At 41.1% G+C, this 18,740-nt stretch overlaps 1 protein-coding gene across 2 annotated transcripts in view; it reads left to right on the forward strand.

The window, feature by feature from the left end:
• The window catches only part of recql (RecQ helicase-like), a 35,031-nt gene extending 30,763 nt beyond the window's left edge, over positions 1 to 4,268 (forward strand). For both annotated transcript variants that reach the window (XM_068058922.1, XM_068058923.1), the window contains exons 13-16: positions 650 to 869; positions 1,410 to 1,530; positions 2,471 to 2,641; positions 3,230 to 4,268. In XM_068058922.1, the coding sequence (XP_067915023.1) occupies positions 650 to 869; positions 1,410 to 1,530; positions 2,471 to 2,623 (494 nt within the window). In that variant the 3' untranslated portion in view covers positions 2,624 to 2,641; positions 3,230 to 4,268. The remainder of the gene's footprint in view (positions 1 to 649; positions 870 to 1,409; positions 1,531 to 2,470; positions 2,642 to 3,229) is intronic.
• Positions 4,269 to 18,740: the final 14,472 nt, after the last annotated feature.

The raw sequence follows: 18,740 nt of genomic DNA on the forward strand, positions 1-18,740 counted from the left end.
GCTCCAATTTCAGGCTTGCAGAGTTAAGGAGGCTGCAGGCTTTTTGGCAGAGAGGCTACAGAGAAAAAACTGATTCTGGGAGCTGGCCATTGGCAAATGAGTGCGGCAGTTGATTTTGGTGACTTAAAGAAATAACAACATCAAGACTGTCATGAGCAAGGCCAAGGAAGTTTGAGAGGCGACGAGATCGAAACGTTGACGGGAAGACTACAGTGCTCGGTATCGACGAGAAGGCAATACATCGGTGTTTGCATCTTGGAGGACAGGAGCTGGAAAGCTACCTGAAGTTGTTCAAAATTTTCAAGAACTTCGTGGCTGTTTGGTGCCATCTTTGCAGAGAGGACTGCCCAATAAATCCATGAGCTCTATCTTTGTTGCATCTGATAATTAATGTGTAAACTATAAAAATATTGACCATAATTTGTCTGTTATTTCATGTTTAAGTTAGGTTGATTTTGGTTTGATTGTTGGAGTAAATTTATAAAAGTGAAATCTTGTCCATTTGGTTTTTCTATCTGGTTCGTCGGTGAATTTGATTCTTTTGGTTTGTTGATCTCCATGGGGATCATAACAGTAGCAGTAGTCTAATTAAAGTGAAAAGCAATCCTTTGTGACGCTGTGATGCATTTTCTTTTGGCTTGTCTTGTAGCGATTGAAAAGGTCGATGTAACCAGCTACTGTACTGATCTGATTAAAATACTAAAACAAGCTGAGCAGCTCGGTGAAAAGCTCACCCCACTGAAGTTAATTGAAGCCTGGAATGGGAAAGGTCCCTCTAAACTGAGGGTGGCTTCTGTAAGCCCTCCAAATCTCTCCAGAAGTGAAATGGAAGAACTAATTGTCCATCTTCTTCTAGAACAATACTTGAAGTAAGTACGATGATCCTTCAGTAATTTAAAAAAAGGATAGTAGAACACTGAAGATTCACTAGAATGGTAGCAGGTGTAAGAGTTTATAGTTATGAAGCAAAGCTTGAAAACTGGGGCTTTTTGACTGGAACAGAGAAGGTTAAGGGAGGGATCCAAGCAAGGTCCTGAAAATTATCAACAGTTTTGAGAAGCTAAATGGTGAACCATCGTTTTCACTAGATGGCAAATCAGTAACAAAGGGCGAGGGGATAGTTAGAATACTTTTTCACACTATTGAAACAGAAGCTGTAACTTAATTTAAAAGGGAATCAGAAAAATATTTGAAAATGAAGAATAAAGCAGGATAAATAACAGTCAGGGAATGAGATTAGACAATAGGAGGTTGTAGTTGGTCACAATGGGCTAAATGATATCTTCCTGTGCTGCGATTTCTATGAGCCTTTATTGGAGTATTTCTCATAGCACCCATTAAATTAACAAAAATTAATTTACAATTCAATGCTTCAGTTCATTATAATTGAATCACTGTCTGGTTTACAGAGAAGATTTCAGCTTTACTGCATTCGTCACAATTTCGTACCTGAAGGAGGCGCCCAAAGCTAATCTGCTAAGAAATAAAAACCATGTCATTTCCATGCGTATGAGATTGAGAGGGAACAAGGTAATTATGTAAGAATTAGTCTGAAACCTTATAGCCCAAGTATGGAAGAAGTGGAAAGAGTAAACACAAAGACGGAGGAAGGGAAAACTTACATTCTGTATTCCAATTTTTAAAAATTTGTTCTCTGGATATGTGTGACACTGGCAAGACTGCATTTTTTGCCCATCCCTAGTTGCGCTGAGAAGATGGTGGTTCTTGAACTGCTGCTGTCCCTATGCCGATGAAGGCTTGGCAATATATCCCTAGGTCACCATGATGTGACTCATGTCATGGTCCCATGACATTTCTGCTCTTGCCAGTGGCAGAGGTCGCAGGGGAGTTAAGTGCTGTGGGCTTAACGTTGATGATTCGCTACATGACTGCAGCCACACATGGTACCAGTGGAGGAGAGCTGGATAAAAGCAAAATACTGTGGATGCTGGAAATCTGAAATAAAAACAAAGTGCTGGAAAAACTCCACAGCATCTGTGGAGAGAGAAGCAGAGTTAATGTTTCAGGTCAGTGACCCTTCTTCAGAGAGCTGGATGCTGAGTTCATGGCATGGCACGAATCAAATGGACTATTTTGTCCTAGATGGCGTTGAGCTGCTTGAGTGTAGTTGAGGCTGCACGCAACTAGGCGAGTGGTGGGTATTCCATCACTCTCTTGATACAAGCATAAAAGCATCCATTAGCTTGGGTGAAAAGCTGGTGTGCAAGACATAATATTCACTATACATTGCGAATTTAAGAGACTTTCCCCTTCGATTGTTCAGTGTCCAAATGTCAGTTAGTATTGCTTTTAATTGATTCAGTGATCAAGCATTGTTACCTTCTGTGCTTTGTTTTGGAAGGAAAATTGGGTTCATGTCAATATAAATAAGTTTAAAAAAAAAAGTACTAGTTTGTTTAATATTTGTTTTCAAGATAAGGTCTGACTGTCCTAGATTTATGTTCTTTAGCTGGATTCTCCTGCTGAGGAAGTACCAGAAAAGAAAAAAAGTGCTCCGCAGAAAGAGACCGGGGGTAAGCGTAAACAGACTCCCATTGCAGACAAAGTAACTGCCAACAAGAAAAGCAAGCTGCCCATGGATACGCCACTTATCCTGGACTGATCCACCTCTACTAGAACAGTAAGATATAGTTGACTTATTGTTTTTCCAACACATCTCCTCTTCCATCAAATGGTTAAAACAGCCTATGCTGTAATAAATATTTTAAAAGTTAACCTTTTTAATGCAGTCAATGTCACAAGGAAACCATTGGATTTAGTATCAATGACCGACTGTTACCACTATCAGTATCACGCTAAAAGTCCATTCTCTCAAATGAACTTAAAGCAGTGATGTACCACTTCTGGTATAATATTTCATGAAAGATTTAGAAGAATAGAACTGCCAAGTAAATAATTCACTCAAGTAAACACACTCTAGAGGCTACCTGCTAATGTACTTCGAGTAAGACGTGTCTGGGAAATGCAACAGTAAACTAATGTTAAGGGTAATTCCTCGATCTTACACTCAAGTAGAGAACAGTGGTTATGTAGGTCAGAAAATGAGGGCTACAGTTTTGCCATCTTGTCACCCATTGGGGGCATTTCTTGACTGGAGCACAAAATTGGTGAATTGCCCTTTTGTTTTTAACCCCATGAAAAAAAAACTATTGCTGGAATTTGTAAGAATTGCTCAGTAACAAGTGATTTCTTTTGACCTTATCCTCAGGAAGAGATTGTTCCATGAATGAGGTAGATCAATACCTTTTCAGAACTGGAACAGAGCGTGGAGAGAAGGGAGGTGCTGAAGAAGACTAGAAAGCTTTCAGCAAAAGCAAGCTTGCCAAGAACTCCTTAGCTGAAAAAAATGTTCAGAAGAGCCTTAAATGCTGCATAAGTATGATTAGCAATCACAAACATCATTACAGTGCACCAGCTGAGAATATGTTTCAGCACTCAGTGGAAAAACAAAGAGCTCCATAAACTGTTGAAGGAAGGAATGTCACTAGTTGCCTGCAATAATCTGCAATTTTACATGTTTTAATCATTCGGTCTAAACATGGGGGATTTTTTTTAAAGCCCTGTGTTCTTGCAATAAATAAGATCCGCAATAGGATGGTGAAGAGACTGATTGGACTGCTTTTGTAGAAAGTCTACACCAAATGACTTGCAAGTTATTTAGTAGGGGACTAGTACAAAAGATTACTTCCTTTTATGAGGGCAGCTAGGAACCTGAACAAGTCAGTATGAGGAAACAAATGCATAAAATTTCAAACAAAATGGAAGACAGCTGATACCCAAAGTGGAAAAGGTGTCTTACCAAAAAATGTTTGGCTTAATGTTTACTAAATGGGCACAAATGCTATTTTTGCTCTTCATTGCAACGCTATTTCACTTGGTGAAAATAATAAAGATTTCACCCGAATGATAAATCTGTATCACCTCGCTCATGACCGCATGACAATAGCTAGCAACTGTTGAAAGTGCAGTTCCTTATACATTGTTGAAACTGGCCAAGATCAAAGTGTTACTTTTTTTGTGGTGAATAAATGCCACTAAATATTGCATAGTTTTGGTGCATTACTGATTTCATTTTGCTTAAGACAAAGGTGTCCCAATTTTTATTGTGTCCACATTGCTTGTGAATTGTGGATCTTTCACTTTTTTTTAAAAAGGGTATCACTAGTCATGCAATATCCTCCCACTGAGTACCATAAAAGAAAAAACTGACATTTCTGTAGAACCATACAGGACCTCGCAAAGTGTTTCACAGCCAATGAAGTGCTTTTGAAGTGTAGTCGCTGTTGCAATATGAAGAAACACGGCAACCAATTTCCACAGATCGCAATTTGTTCGTGAACAGTTGGTCTGTTTTAGTGATGGGTGAGGGATAAATATTAGCCAAGACACTAGGGAGAACTCCCCATCTCTTTCAATCTTGGGATCTTTTACATCAACCTGAGAAGGCAGATGGAGGCTCAGTTTAACGTCTTATCCGAAAGATGGCACTCCCTCAGTACTGAATTGAAATGTCAGCCTTGATTATAGACACAAAAACAAGAAATGCTGGATTCACTCAGCAGGTCTGGCAGCATCTGTGGAAAGAGAAGCAGAGTTAACGTTTCGGGTCAGTGACCCTTCTTCGGAACTGACAAATTTAAGAAAAGTCACAGATTATAAACAAGTGAGGTGGGGGTTGGGCAAGAGATAACAAAGGAGAAGGTGCAGATTGGACCAGGCCACATAGCTGACCAAAAGGTCACAGAGCAAAGGCAAACAATATGTTAATGGTGTGTTGAAAGACAAAGCATTAGTACAGATTAGGTGTGAATATACTGAATATTGAACATCAAGTGCAAACCTGAAGAAAAACAACCTGAAAAAAACACTGGGTAAGCAAACTGAACAAACTAAGATGAAATGAAATAAATAAATGCAAAAAAAGATTGTAAAAAATGTAAAAAGGAATGCAAAAAAATAAAGGAAGAAAAAATAACTAAAAATGACCAAAAATGAAAGCAAAGTGGGGGGCTGTCATGCTCTGAAATTATTGAACTCAATGTTCAGTCCGGCAGGCTGTAGTGTGCCTAATCGGTAGATGAGATGCTGTTCCTCGAGCTTGCGTTGATGTTCACTGGAACACTGCAGCAATCCCAGGACAGAGATGTGAGCATGAGAGCAGGGGGGAGTGTTGAAATGGCAAGCAACCGGAAGCTCAGGGTCCTGCTTGCGGACTGAGCGGAGATGTTCCGCAAAGCGGTCACCCAGTCTGCGCTTGGTCTCCCCAATGTAGAGGAGACCACACTGTGAGCAGCGAATACAGTATACTACATTGAAAGAAGTACAAGTAAATCGCTGCTTCACCTGAAAGGAGTGTTTGGGGCCTGGGATAGTGAGGAGAGAGGAGGTAAATGGGCAGGTATTACACCTCCTGCGATTGCAAGGGAAGGTGCCCTGGGGCGGGGACAAGGTGGTGGGGGTAATGGAGGAGTGGACCAGGGTGTCGCGGAGGGAACGATCCCTTCGGAATGCTGACAGGGGAAGGGAGGGGAAGATGCGACTGGTAGTGGCATCACGCTGGAGGTGGCGAAAATGGCGGAGGATGATCCTTTGGATATGGAGGCTGGTGGGATGAAAAGTGAGGACAAGGGGAACCCTGTCACGGTTCTGGGAGGGAGGGGAAGGGGTGAGGGTAGAGGTGCGGGGAATGGGTTGGACACGGTTGAGGGCCCTGTCAACCACAGTGGGGGGAAATCCTCGGTTGAGGAAAAAGGAGGTCATATCAGAAGCACCGTCATGGAAGGTAGCATCATCAGAGCAGATGCGTCGGAGACGGAGAAACTGGGAGAATGGAATGGAGTCCTTACAGGAGGTAGGGTGTGAAGAAGTGTAGTCGAGGTAGCCTTGATTATAGACTTGAGTCCATGACATTTTGTCTCAGAGGCAGGAGTGTTACAACTGACACAATGCAAGTACTTATCCCCAAATGATGGCGTAAAATGGAATTGAGATGGGATGGATGTAGGATGTTAGAGCTGTAAAGTGCTGCACCATGGTGTGGTAGGCCATCTATTTGTCCATAACAACAGATTGCTCAATCTCTGCAATATTGGGCTATCAAGAGGAAGCTTAATGCTTCTTATTGATGGGAAGCAAGAAAAAAAAAGCATTCACTTTTGGTTTATGTTCATGCACCAGTCTTGAGGTTGCATTGGCAGGGGCCTGCGGGCACGTTGGCATCAGAAACTCTTCCTCCCCACCTTTGACCCACATGTTGAAGCTGGGAATAGTGTCCCAAGGAAGAGAGGAAAATAACTTTTCAAAAAAATTGGTGCAGATGGGCATAGCTGTAGGTTGGATTGCTTGGATGAATTGTATATTGGTGTAGTGATCCAAGTCAGTAAATCTGATATCTCATGGTTGCCACGTTACAAGAGTTGTGGAACTGAATCACTCTACCGTGTGATCATTTAAGTAATTGGTTTGATAGAAGAATCAGCAGCATACCAGTTGAGGTAAAATTACATCATCATTGATCACAATAGCTCTTGGATTTAGTTTTGAAAAATTGTAAAAACATTGAAAACGACCTGCTTATCTTAATTTTATGAAGTTCTTCATTCCCAAGGCTGACCATAAATAAACTATCTTAATTAGAAAGGAGAAACTGGAAATACATAGATCATCAGTCAGTATCTATACCAAGGACAGGTTATGGCATTTTGGATGTATACCCCTCAAATGGTAAAGCGTACACATCCAAAATGTCAAAAGCCTTGTCTCTTTATAGTATCCAACTGACTTACTGTGTACTTCCAGCATTTTTTATTTCAATCACGAATTAAGTGTTGAGTTTCACTTTTGCTGTACAGTATGGTGACTGACCATGATTAACAATAGGTAGAAAACCTGAGTCCAGCTGTCGTACTGTAATGCTAATACATCAGCAACAAGAGGCCATCCTCTTGCTGGAAGTCATGGAATCTGTGATACTTGGCATAATTATGATATTCAATATTGTCAATTGTGGAAAATCATTCCGTTAGCATTTATTCAGTTGCACTACTATTCATTTTATGTTGCACTATTTCTTGCACGCTTTTAATTATAGGAAAACTTCAAGTTATGGCCTTTCATTTGATATGCTTTACCATGGTTTAATGAAATAAAATTTCAATGGTTATGCACCACACAATGCTTAAAATTTAACGTGTGTCATTTGGGCTGGAAGCATGCAGCTGAAAAGTTAAAATTAGTATAAGGAGAAATGTGTGGAAGTATTTGTTACTGATTTTTAACCCACGTTAGCCACTGTTTTGCATCTAAGGCAACAGAAAGTAACAATGATAGCTGCTTGTAATCTGCAACAGACATTTTGTGTACAATGGGACAAAAATTAATAAGCCTCATGAGGTTACTAAGCTGAAAATTGCAATACTTCTCATGGGGTGGGAATCTAGAACAAGGGGGCATAATCCTTAATATCCATTTCAGATTACAAGATGTTATCATTGCTACATACCTGGGTTTTCAGAATCGTAGAAATTAGGTTTACACCTATAGGTAAAAGATGCTCATATCACTTGCAGAAGTAACCAACGCCACTGTAACCTGAGAAAATATGAGGCGAGACCCAAACTTGTAGCACTTGCCTTGCCTCTTGAAATATACAATCATCATTTTTGCATCTGTTCCTGGGTCCTCCAAATGCTGTATGCGGCTTTTGAGCTCATCTTACGCCTCCTGCCAGGCTTGTGGTAGATTGCCCTGGAGTGTCATAGTGGGTAGATACTCCTTGCACCCATCTTGAGCAGCAGCATGTCTACTTTGCCAATTATCAGACAGGGCCCAGTACTGCACTGCTATCACTTGCCTACAAACTCATGTTTCATACCTTGGCATTGGGGTAATCTTTTGCTTTTGGTTTGCAATACTTAGTCCCACCCCATACAGCTAGCATATTTAGCATTATTTTTCAACCTATCTAAAGGCCCTGAAGACTTTTAGCTCCCTTTCTGTTTTCTGTATTTGTTGAAACAACATCTTGCACCATTAATGTAATAAAAGACTCGTCGGGCTTCAGAGAATAAGAAATTGAATGTTGAGCTGCACGAGAAGGTTTTAGGAAGTAACCAAATGCTTTGTCGAAATGGAGAGGAGGAGATATTTAGAGGGTTCCCAAGGAAATGTGCAGATCGTGAGAAGATTTCTCTTTGCCAATTTGCATTGCCCATTTTGGCATAGTTTGTGCTAATTTTGGGCCACTAGTGGATTCTGTCAAAGTAAAAGATACGACATTTGGTCTACAGTAAGCTCCCATTTCCTCCAACTAAACACTGGAAAACTGACGCCATAATCTCCAGCCCTGCCACTAACTCTGTAGCCTCAATACTGACTCCAACGCCTTCCCTTGCCAGATGGTTTGCAACCTATTTGATCTGAGCTGAATTTCCCCTCCATTTTTCACTGCAAATTTGCATTGAGCCAAAATGCACACCACCGGCAGTCAGCAATTCTAGTGCAAAGAATCCCACTTAATTCTCTTTCTTGCTTTGGAGGTAGTTTAGAAACGTCATCTAACAGTATAATCACAATTAAAGAATACCTTTGAGGAGGTCCATTCCACCAAAAAAAATTGTAATTGAATATTCCTACCACAAGCTGGCAGTGAGAATACATTTCCTGCTACAGCAGTATAGATAATTCAATAATATAACTAACATGAAAAAAAGCTGTATTTGCAACAATAAACTTCACGTTTGTTTTAAATCATACATCTACATCTAACATTTCCAGTGCATGAATGAAAGGTTTGTAGAAACAGATTCAATAGTAATTTTAAAAATGGAATTGGATAAATACTTGAAAAGGAAAAGAGCAGGGGACTGGGAGTTAATGGATATCTCTTTCAAAGATCTGGCAAAGAAATTAAATGATGGGCCGAGCATGATTCTATGATTGTATGATTAGTATATAGACTACTGATGCAATATTGACTGAAGATTGTCTCTGCTGCCATCCACTGTCAGTTTGTAAAAACAATTACAAATTCATTCTTATGAAACTGCATTTTGCTTTTTACTTGGTGTGTGTTCTCTAAATAAACAGACAAATATTGCTCTCATCATTAGTCATCCAGTATTGATTTTTTTTCCAATTTCTGGAATATCAAAGTTTACTTACAATATTGTATATAAGCATCTTAAGTGACTGAGTTTAAATCTTGTTCTTACATTGAACTTTTCCTTTGACTCTTCTCAACTTCCTCCTGGTAAAAGATGTTGCTACAGAAACTCGTATGGGTCGTAGCTATCTCTGCCTTTTTCTGGGATGCATGGAACATTCTTTGTTCCAGTTCTGCTTAAGTCCCCTCCCTCATCTCTTTTTCTGGTACATTGATGACCATCAGTGCTGCTTCCTGCTCTTTCCCTGAACTAGGAAATTATATCAATTTTCTTCCAATTTTCATCTTCCCTCACCTTCACATTGTCCATCTCTGACTCTTCCCTTCCTTGACTGCTGTATCTCCATTTCTGGGACTTGGCTGTCAACCAATATTCACTATAAGCCCACTGAATCCCACATCTACATTGATTACACTTCCTCCCATCCAGTTCCTGTAAGGACTTTCCATCTCTATCGCATAGAATCTCTTACAGAGCAGAAGGAGGCTTTTTGGCCCATCATGTCTGCAGCAGCTCTCCAAATGAGCATTTCACCTAGTGCCACTACCCCACCTTATTCCCATAACCATGCACATTCTTCCTTTTCATATAACAGTCTAATACCCTTTTGAATGCTTCAATTGAACCTGCCTCCAGCTCACTCATGGGCAGTGCATTCCAGACCTTAACCACTTGCTGCATGAAATTTTTTTCCTCCTGCCGCTTTTCTTTCTTTTACCAATTACTTTAAATTTGTGTCCTCTTGTTCTTGATCCTTTCACGAGTGGGAACAGTTTCTCCCTGTCTACATTGTCCAGACCCCTCATGATTTTGAACACCCCTATCAAATCACCTCTCAGTCTTCTCCAAGGAAAACAGTCCCAACTTCTCCAATCTATCTTCGTAACTGAAGTTCCTTATCCCTGGAATGATTCTCGTGAATCTTTTCTGTACCCTCTTCATCACCTTCACATCCTTCCCAAAGTGTGGTGCCCAGAACTGGAAGCAGTACTCCAGCTGAGGCCAAACTAGTGTCTCATACACGTTCAACATTACTTCCTTGCTCTTGTACTCTATGCCCCTATGAATAAAACACAGGATACTGTATGCTTTATTAACCGGTCTCCCAACCTGTCCTGCCACCTTCAATGACTTTATGCACATAAACACTCAGGTCCCGCTGCTCTTGCACCCCCTTTAGAATTGTACCCTTTATTTTATATTGTCTCTCCATGTTCTTTCTACCAGAATGTATCACTTCACATTTCTTCACATTGAACTTCATCTGTCTGCCCATTCCACCAACTTGTCTATGTCCTTTTGAAGTTCTATACTATCCTCCTCACAGTTCACAATACTTCCAAGTTTCCTATCATCCATAACCTTTGAAATTGTGCCCTATACACCAAGGTCTAGGTTATTAATATATATCATGAAAAGTAAGGGTCCCAACACTGATCCCCAGGGAACTCCACTGCAAACCTTCCTCCAACCTGAAAAACATCCATTAACCACTACTCTTTGTTTCTTGTCACTCAGCCAATTCCATATCCATGTTGCTACTGTCCCTTTTATTCCATGAGTTATAACTTTGCTCACAAGTCTGTTGTGCGGCACTGTATCAAACACCTTTTGGGAGTCAATGTACACCACATCAACCCTCTGTTACCTTTTCAAAAAACTCCAGCAAGTCGGTTAAACATGATTTTTCCTTAAGAAATCCACGTTGGCTTTCTTTAATTAACTTGCATTTGACCATGTGACAATTTTGTCCCAAATTAATCTTTCTAGAAGTTTCCCCACCACTGAAGTTAAACAGATTGATCAGTAGTTGCTGGGCTTATCTTTACACCTTTTTCTGAACAAGGGTGTAACATTTGCAATTCTCCAGTCCTCTGGCACCATCCTCGAGTCTAAGGAAAACTGGAAAATTATGGCCAGTGCCTTTGCAATTTTCACTTTCACTTCCCTCAGTATCCTTGGATGCATCTCATCCGGTCCTGATGCCTTATCCACTTTAAGTACAGTCAGCCTATCCAACACCACCTCCTTATCAATATTATACCCTTCTAGTAATCTATTCTGATAATGCCACCTTTGATACCAATGCTTCTGATATGTCTTCCTTTCTCCCCAACCGAGGATTTACCTCCACCATAATTGCTAGGACTCTCAATCATATCCATATCATTTCCTGCACTTTTGCTTTCAACCCATCCCCTCCCTCCCAGAACCACAATTGGGTTCCCCTTGTCCTCAACCTTCCACCCCACCAGCCTCCACACTCAATGGATCGTCCTCTGCCATCAAACATCTTCCCCTCCCCTCTCAGCATTCTACAGGGACCCTTCCCTCCCTGACATCCTAGCCCAGTCATCCATTATCCCCAACATGCACTCCCTTTCCCGGGGCACCTTCCCATGTAAGCGCTGGAGATGCAACACCTGCCGCTTCACCTCCTCTGTTCCAATTGTCCAGCACCTCAAACTCTTTCCTAGTGAAACAGTGATTTACTTGACTTTCAATTTAGCGTACGGTGTTCACTGCTCAAGATGCAGCCTCGCCAGACTGGGGGAGACCAAATGCAGATTAGGTGATTGTTTTGCTTCCATTCATTCTGCAAGCATGTCTCTGAGCTTCCAGTTGCTTGCCATTTTAATTCTCTGCCCCACTCCCTGACCTCGGTCTCCTATATTGTGCCAATGAAGCTCAATGAAACAAAAGCAAAATACTGCAGATGCTGGAAATCTGAAATAAAAGCAGAAAATGTTGGAAATACAGCAGATCAGGCAATACTGTGGAGAGAGAGAGACAGAGTTAATGTTTCAGGTCTGTGACCGTTCATCAAAATTGGAAAAAGTTAGGAATGTAATCGGTTTGAGCAAATGAAGGGGGCGGGGGAAGGGGGGAGGACAAAAGGGAAGGTTGGGTGGAGGGCAGAAAAGAATTGACCAAACACGAGGAGAAATAGAAAGCAATGAAGGTAAACAAGGTCAAAGAGACAAATGGAAATCCTGTTTGAGAGAAGAGCAGAATTTCTTCAAGGTGGGCATGCCTCAAAGAAAAATGACTGAATTAAACACTAATATAAAAGCAAAATACTGCAGATGCTGGAAATCTGAAATAAGAACTGGTTGCCTAGTTTTGTTGAAGGTCATCAACCTGTTCCTCTCTCCACAGATGCTGAGTATTTCCAGCATTTTCTGTTTTTATTTCAGCTGAATGGAAGTTTGAGGAATAGCACCCGATATTTCAAAATGTGTCCAGAGGTACCATTCTGCAGGAGGTTTAGCTCAGAGACCAAAGAGCAGGTTAGTACATTGTACATCACAGTACATCATGCCTTGGGGGAGATGCAGACGACATTCTCACAATGCGAGGCATCAATGAGAAGCAAACTAATGTTGAAGCCATTAAAGCCAAGTAAGTGTATTTCAAGATCAGGAAAAATGTTATTGTTGAATGGGCAAAATTTAATAAGCACTCCCAGAGAAAAGGGGAAAGCATTGTATCATTTATTAATGACCTTTACAAGATCGTGGAAGATTGAGAGTATGGAAGCTTGGGTGAGGAATTGATTCGAGATAGAGTTGTAGTCGGGGTTATTGACGATGCACTGTCAGATCACCCACAGTCGAGGGAAGGTTGAGTTTACAAAAAGCCATTCAGCTAAGCAGATAGTGGTTAGAAAATACAACTGACCTGTAGTCCGAGGGAACAGGGAGAGTCCGATCCCAAAGACATTAGACTCAGTGGAGTTTGTGAAAAAAACAGAATGCAATGGGGCCAAAAAACCCAAAAGACGGAAAACACACCCAAAGGCGGCAGCACTGAATTATAGTAGGTGTAGCCGAGAGAGGCATTGGTGGGAAAATTGCCCAGCCAGGAAGGCGGAATGTTTTCTATGTAGAAAAAAAGAGGTATTTCCAGTCAATGTGTTGCAGGAAGAAGCAAATGCTGCAAACCAGCAAAGGGACAAATCGTTTAAACAACAGAATAAACAAGGTACAAGATGAGCAAACGATTGAAACTCCTTTCTTAGGAGAAATACAAGGAGCAAATGAAAATTGCTGGACAGCAGATATCATGGTAGGAGAAAATAAAAGTAGCTTTAACTTAGACACAGGAGCAGCGGTTTCTCTCCTATCGGATAAGGAACCATGGCAAAAGAAGGAAAGCTTTCGAACAACAACCAAGAAACTATATGAGCCTGGAGGCATAGAGCTGAAAATTATAGGGGAACTGAGAATGACTTTAAGATACAAAAATAAAGAAATTCCTGAAATGCTCTAGATTATTATGAATCAGAGTTCATTACTGAGCAGGAAGGCATGTGTTGACCTACAACTGTTTTGTAGGGCAGAAGAAATTAAGGGACAAGAGAAACAACCAAGAGATTTTAGGGCTAAATTCCCAAAGCTGTTTAGAGAATTGGGAAAATTGAAGACAGAATATTACATAAATCTGAGGAAAAAGGCAGAGCCTGTGTGTTTATTCACACCAAGAAAGGTTTAAAAATAGAATTAATGGAGAACCAAGTAGTGATAGCAGTAACAAAACCAAGCAGATGGTGTTCAGATAGGGTTCCAGTAAAAAAAACCAAATGGATCTATATGAATCTGTGTAGACCGCACTCAACTTAACAAAGCAATAGAGATCCACCCCATGGCATCAGTGGATGAAAGTTTAGCAAAACTGGGAAAAAGCTGCATATTTCTGAAATTAGATATAAACAGTGGAGTCTGGCAGTTACCGTTGGACAGAGTCTAGATTGTTGACAACATTGATAACACCATTTGGGAGTTTCTGTTTTGGGTTACCATTGGGTATAACATCAGCACTGGAGATCTTTCAGAAAACGATGTCAAGAATCCTGGAAGGCTTAGAGGGAATAATCTGTCACATGGATGACGTCCTAATTCACAAAGCAAACCAGAAGGAACACAAGGGTAAAAGCTGTATTACAAAGAAGCAGGTCTCACATTAAATGACAATTGTGTATCTTCACAGTCAACAGTGAAATTCTTTGTTCACGTAATTGATGAGTCAGACATCAAGACAGATCCACAGAAAATGAAGGCAATGAAAGATTTCCCAGAACCAAAGAACATAACAGAACTACAAAGATTCATGGGAATGGTGAATCAGATAGGGAACTTCTTACCAAATTTAGCTACTATAAACGAGCCCTTACAGCAAGTGCTAAAGAGCAGTAATATGCGGTATTGGGGAGAAAGCCAGAAAAAAATCCTTTGAATCAAGGAGATGCCACCTTCGTCAGAGGTGTCAGTGCACAAGGTCAAGAGCTAACAACCATAATAGCAACAGATGCATCAGCAACGAGCTTAGGTGCAGTCTTGTTTCAAATCCAGAAGAATGGAAGACACAGACCTTCGCTTCTCGTTTGTTAACTGAAACCGAACCGAAATACGCGGTCATTGAAAAGGAAGCGTTGACAGCAACGTGGGCATGCGAAAAATGTTTGGACTATACATTGGGCCTTAAGTTGAAGACTGTAACCGACCACAAGCCACTCATGACGTTGTTGAATTCAAAAGAGCTAGCAAAGTTACCTCCAAGGATACAAAAATTTCAACTAAGACTAATGAGGTTTAATTCAACGACCGAATATGTAATACAAACAAATAACAGCAGATGCGTTATCAAGAGCAACTATTGGAAAACCTGAAGAAAGAGATGTCTTCTGGAGGAAGTAGAAGTCTTTGCTTTAACAATAACAGAATTTACCAGCAACAGATAAAAAATTGAGTGAAATAATAAAGTTGCAGAAAGAAGATGAAGTACGCGATTGAATAAGAGAATATTGTCAAAATGGTTGGATAGCATAAATGCCATACAACCTAGTTTTAAGGAAATAACATGAGCAAAAAGGTCATCTGAGTATTGTGGATGATTTGCTAGTCTACATCAAAAGATTGGTCATCCCAAGAGCTTTAAGATTGGATATCTTGGAGAAATTACACCAAGGTCATTTAGGGATCACTAAATGTACAGCAAGAGCCAGAAACTCAGTATGGTGGCCTGGGATATCAAAAGATATTGAAGAAATGGTATCCAGATGCATCACATGTGCTACTAACAGACAGGAGGTGAGAGAGCCACTTATGCCATCTTTGTTTCTGTCCAGACCATAGGAGTGTCTAGGAATGGATCTCTTTGAGCATAAAGGGAAGATGTTCCTTATTGCCGTTGACTATTACTCAAGATGTGTTGAAGTTAAGCTACTACATGGCCAGAGTTCAGAGGCTGTGATCAAATATTTAAGAGAAATTTTTGCTACACCCAGCATTCCGGATATTGAGATATCTGACAATGGGCCGCAATTTGCGAACGAAAGTTTCAAAGAGTTTACTGAAACATATGGATTTGCTCATGTCACCAGTTCACCGAGATACCCTCAGGCCAATGGAGAAGCTGAGAGAGATGTACAAACTGTGAAGATGTTATTGAAGAAAAATTAAGATTTTCAACTGGCACTGTTAAGCTATCAATCTACAACACTCCAGAATGGGTTAGGCCCATGTGAATTATTAATGGGAAGAAGACTGAAGACACAATTTCCACAAATTAGTGAAGACTTGGAAAAAGTGAGGGAAGGAGAGGACAGAGAGAAGTGAATTCAAGCTGAGCATTTTGATAAGACGCTAGAGTGAGAAATCTGTCAGATATTCAACCTGGAGAATCAATTTGGGTTAAAAACCAGAATGGATATGGAGAAGAGATAGCGAAATCACCATTATCCAGATCGACTAGGGGATGATAAGAAGGAACAGATCATTGATACCAGTTCCACAAAAGAAATAAATGGAAGCAATGCAAGAGAATCGGTCATCAGAGAGAGTTAATGAACTAGTGATACGACAATCAGCAGACAACCCAGCGGACAACCGAGAGAGAGAACTGGAGTCATCGAATATTTCCACTCAAATACAATAAAGTGAAGAGGAAGAACTAAGAGACTCTAAACACCAAACATCTTCAAGTGAAAGGAGAATGCATTGTGGTAGTCGAAGTTAAGTGTTACTTAACCTGATGAATGACTTGGAGGGAGATGTAGTATATCTCAACTCATGCCATCTTCGCTGCCTCCAGAGAATCCTTGGCATCAGGTGGCAGGACTGTATCTCCAACGCAGAAGTCCTCGCGGCGGCCAGCATCCCCAGCATATACACCCTACTGAGCCAGCGGCGCTCGAGGTGGCTTGGCTATGTGAGCCGCATGGAAGATGGCAGGATCCCCAAGGACACATTGTACAGTGAGCTCGTCACTGATATCAGATCCACCAGCTGTCCATGTCTCCGCTTTAAAGACGTCTGCAAACGTGACATGAAGTCCTGTGACATTGACCACAAGTCATGGGAGTCAGTTGCCAGAGCTGGCGGACAGCTATAAAGGCAGGGCTAAAGAGTGGCGAGTTGAAGAGACTTAGCAGTTGGCAGGAAAAGAGACAGAAGTGTAAGGAGAGAGCCAACTGTGCAACAGCCCCGACAACCAATTTTATCTGCAGCGCCTGTGAAAGAGTCTGTCACTCTAGAATTGGCCTTTATAGCCACTCCAGTCGCTGCTCCACAAACCACTGACTACCTCCAGGCACTTACCCATTGTCTCTCGAGACAAGGCGGCCAAAGAAGGAGAAGGTTATTGCTAGGTCGATATGTAAATAGACTCTAAGCATCATTACAGGATGTGATGTCACAGATTGTAGAGGGCCTCCTGTGGGTAGTACTATAGCGGCAGCCATAGTTGATAGACATTTTATAAATAAACTTGTTACCTTAACCCACAGATTACTATCTTCATTCAGTACAAAGAGTATAGTAACCCGGATATTACATCCAGGATCTGCAGTATTTTGTCTTTTGTACAAGAGTTTAAATTTCTTCTTCACACTTATTTACCTGAAATATGAAGTAGCTAATTTGTTCTTGAATGGACACAAAACATGGTTATAAAGCAAAATAAAGATCAGTAATTAAATTTGTAATTATAATCCATGTTTTTATAATATTCTTAGCAGACTTAATCTAAACTTTCTATTTGCAAGTTTGGGATGCACCAAACTTCAAATGTTACAAGATCAGAATGCAAAATGCTCAAATCTCATAACCCACTGCAAAAAACAATGACGTTTACAAGGTCACATAAATCCCAAGAGCTTACAACCCAACAATTAGCTTGCATCAAGATGGAAGATGGCTGTGGTTGTTGCAGGTCAATCATCTGAGCTCCAGGACATCACTGCAGGAGTTCCTCAGGGTAGTGTCCTAGGCCCAACCATCTTCAGCATGCTTCAATGACCTTCCTTCAATCGTAAGGTCAGAAGTGGGGATATTCGCTGATGATTGCACAATGTTCAGTACCATTCATAACTCCTCAAATACTGAAGTAGTCTGTGTGGAAATGCAGGAAGACCTGGACAATATCCAGGCTTGGGCTGATAAGTGGCAAGTAACATTCACGCCACACAAGTGCCAGGCAATGACCATCTCCAACAAGAGAGAATCTAATTATCTCCCCTTGACATTCAATGGCATTACCATCACTGAATCCCCCACTAACAACATCCTAGGGGCTACCATTGACCAGAAACTGAACTGGACTAGCCATATAAATACCGTGGCTACAAGAGCAGGTCAGAGGCTAGGAATTCTGCGGCGAGTAACTCACCTCCTGACTCCCCAATGCCTGTCCACCATCTACAAGGCACAGGTCAGGAGTGTGATGGAATACTCTCCGCTTGCCTGGATGGGTGCAGCTCCAACAACACTCAAGAAGCTCGACACCATCCAGGACAAAGCAACCCGCTTGATTGGCACACCATCCACAAACATTCACTCCCTCCACCATCGACGCACAGTGGCAGCAGTGTGTGCCATCTACAAGATGCACTGCAGCAACACACTCCTTAGACAGCACCTTCCAAACCCGCGACCTTTCCCACCTCGAAGGACAAGAGCAGCAGATACATGGGAACATCACCACCTGCAAGTTCCCCTCCAAGTCACACACCAGCCTGACTTGGAACTATATCACTGCTCCTTCACTGTTTCTGGGTCAAAATCCTGGAACTCCCTTCCTTACAGCACTGTGGGTGTACCTACCTCACATGGACTGCAGCAGTTCAAGAAGGCAGCTCACCACCACCTTCTCAAGGGCAATTAGGGATTGGCAATAAATGCTGGCACAGCCAGTGATGCCCACATCCCATGAATGAATAAAAAAAATGTTTTACTTTCTCATTTAAATTAGCTTAACATAGGACACATTTAAACAGTGCCTTCAATAAAGAAAAATGCCCAAACGTATTTCCAATATATAACCCTATGTCTATATTATAATGGATACTGCCTAAACTTGTCAATGAACCCTTCAGCCATTAGTGGCCCCACAGCACCTCCTCTGGTGACAGTATGTAACTATAGCATGACAAGTTTACATTGCCAATTTCAATATAAATGTGGACATAAGAATTTATAATAAAGAAAATTGCCAGAAAGTGCAGAGGTGCAAGATTTTTAATATTCTCAGATTATCCAATTGATGAAAGAGATGAGG

Source organism: Heterodontus francisci, chromosome 27 (genome assembly GCF_036365525.1).
Source record: "Heterodontus francisci isolate sHetFra1 chromosome 27, sHetFra1.hap1, whole genome shotgun sequence".
Taxonomy (NCBI): Eukaryota; Metazoa; Chordata; class Chondrichthyes; order Heterodontiformes; family Heterodontidae; genus Heterodontus; species Heterodontus francisci.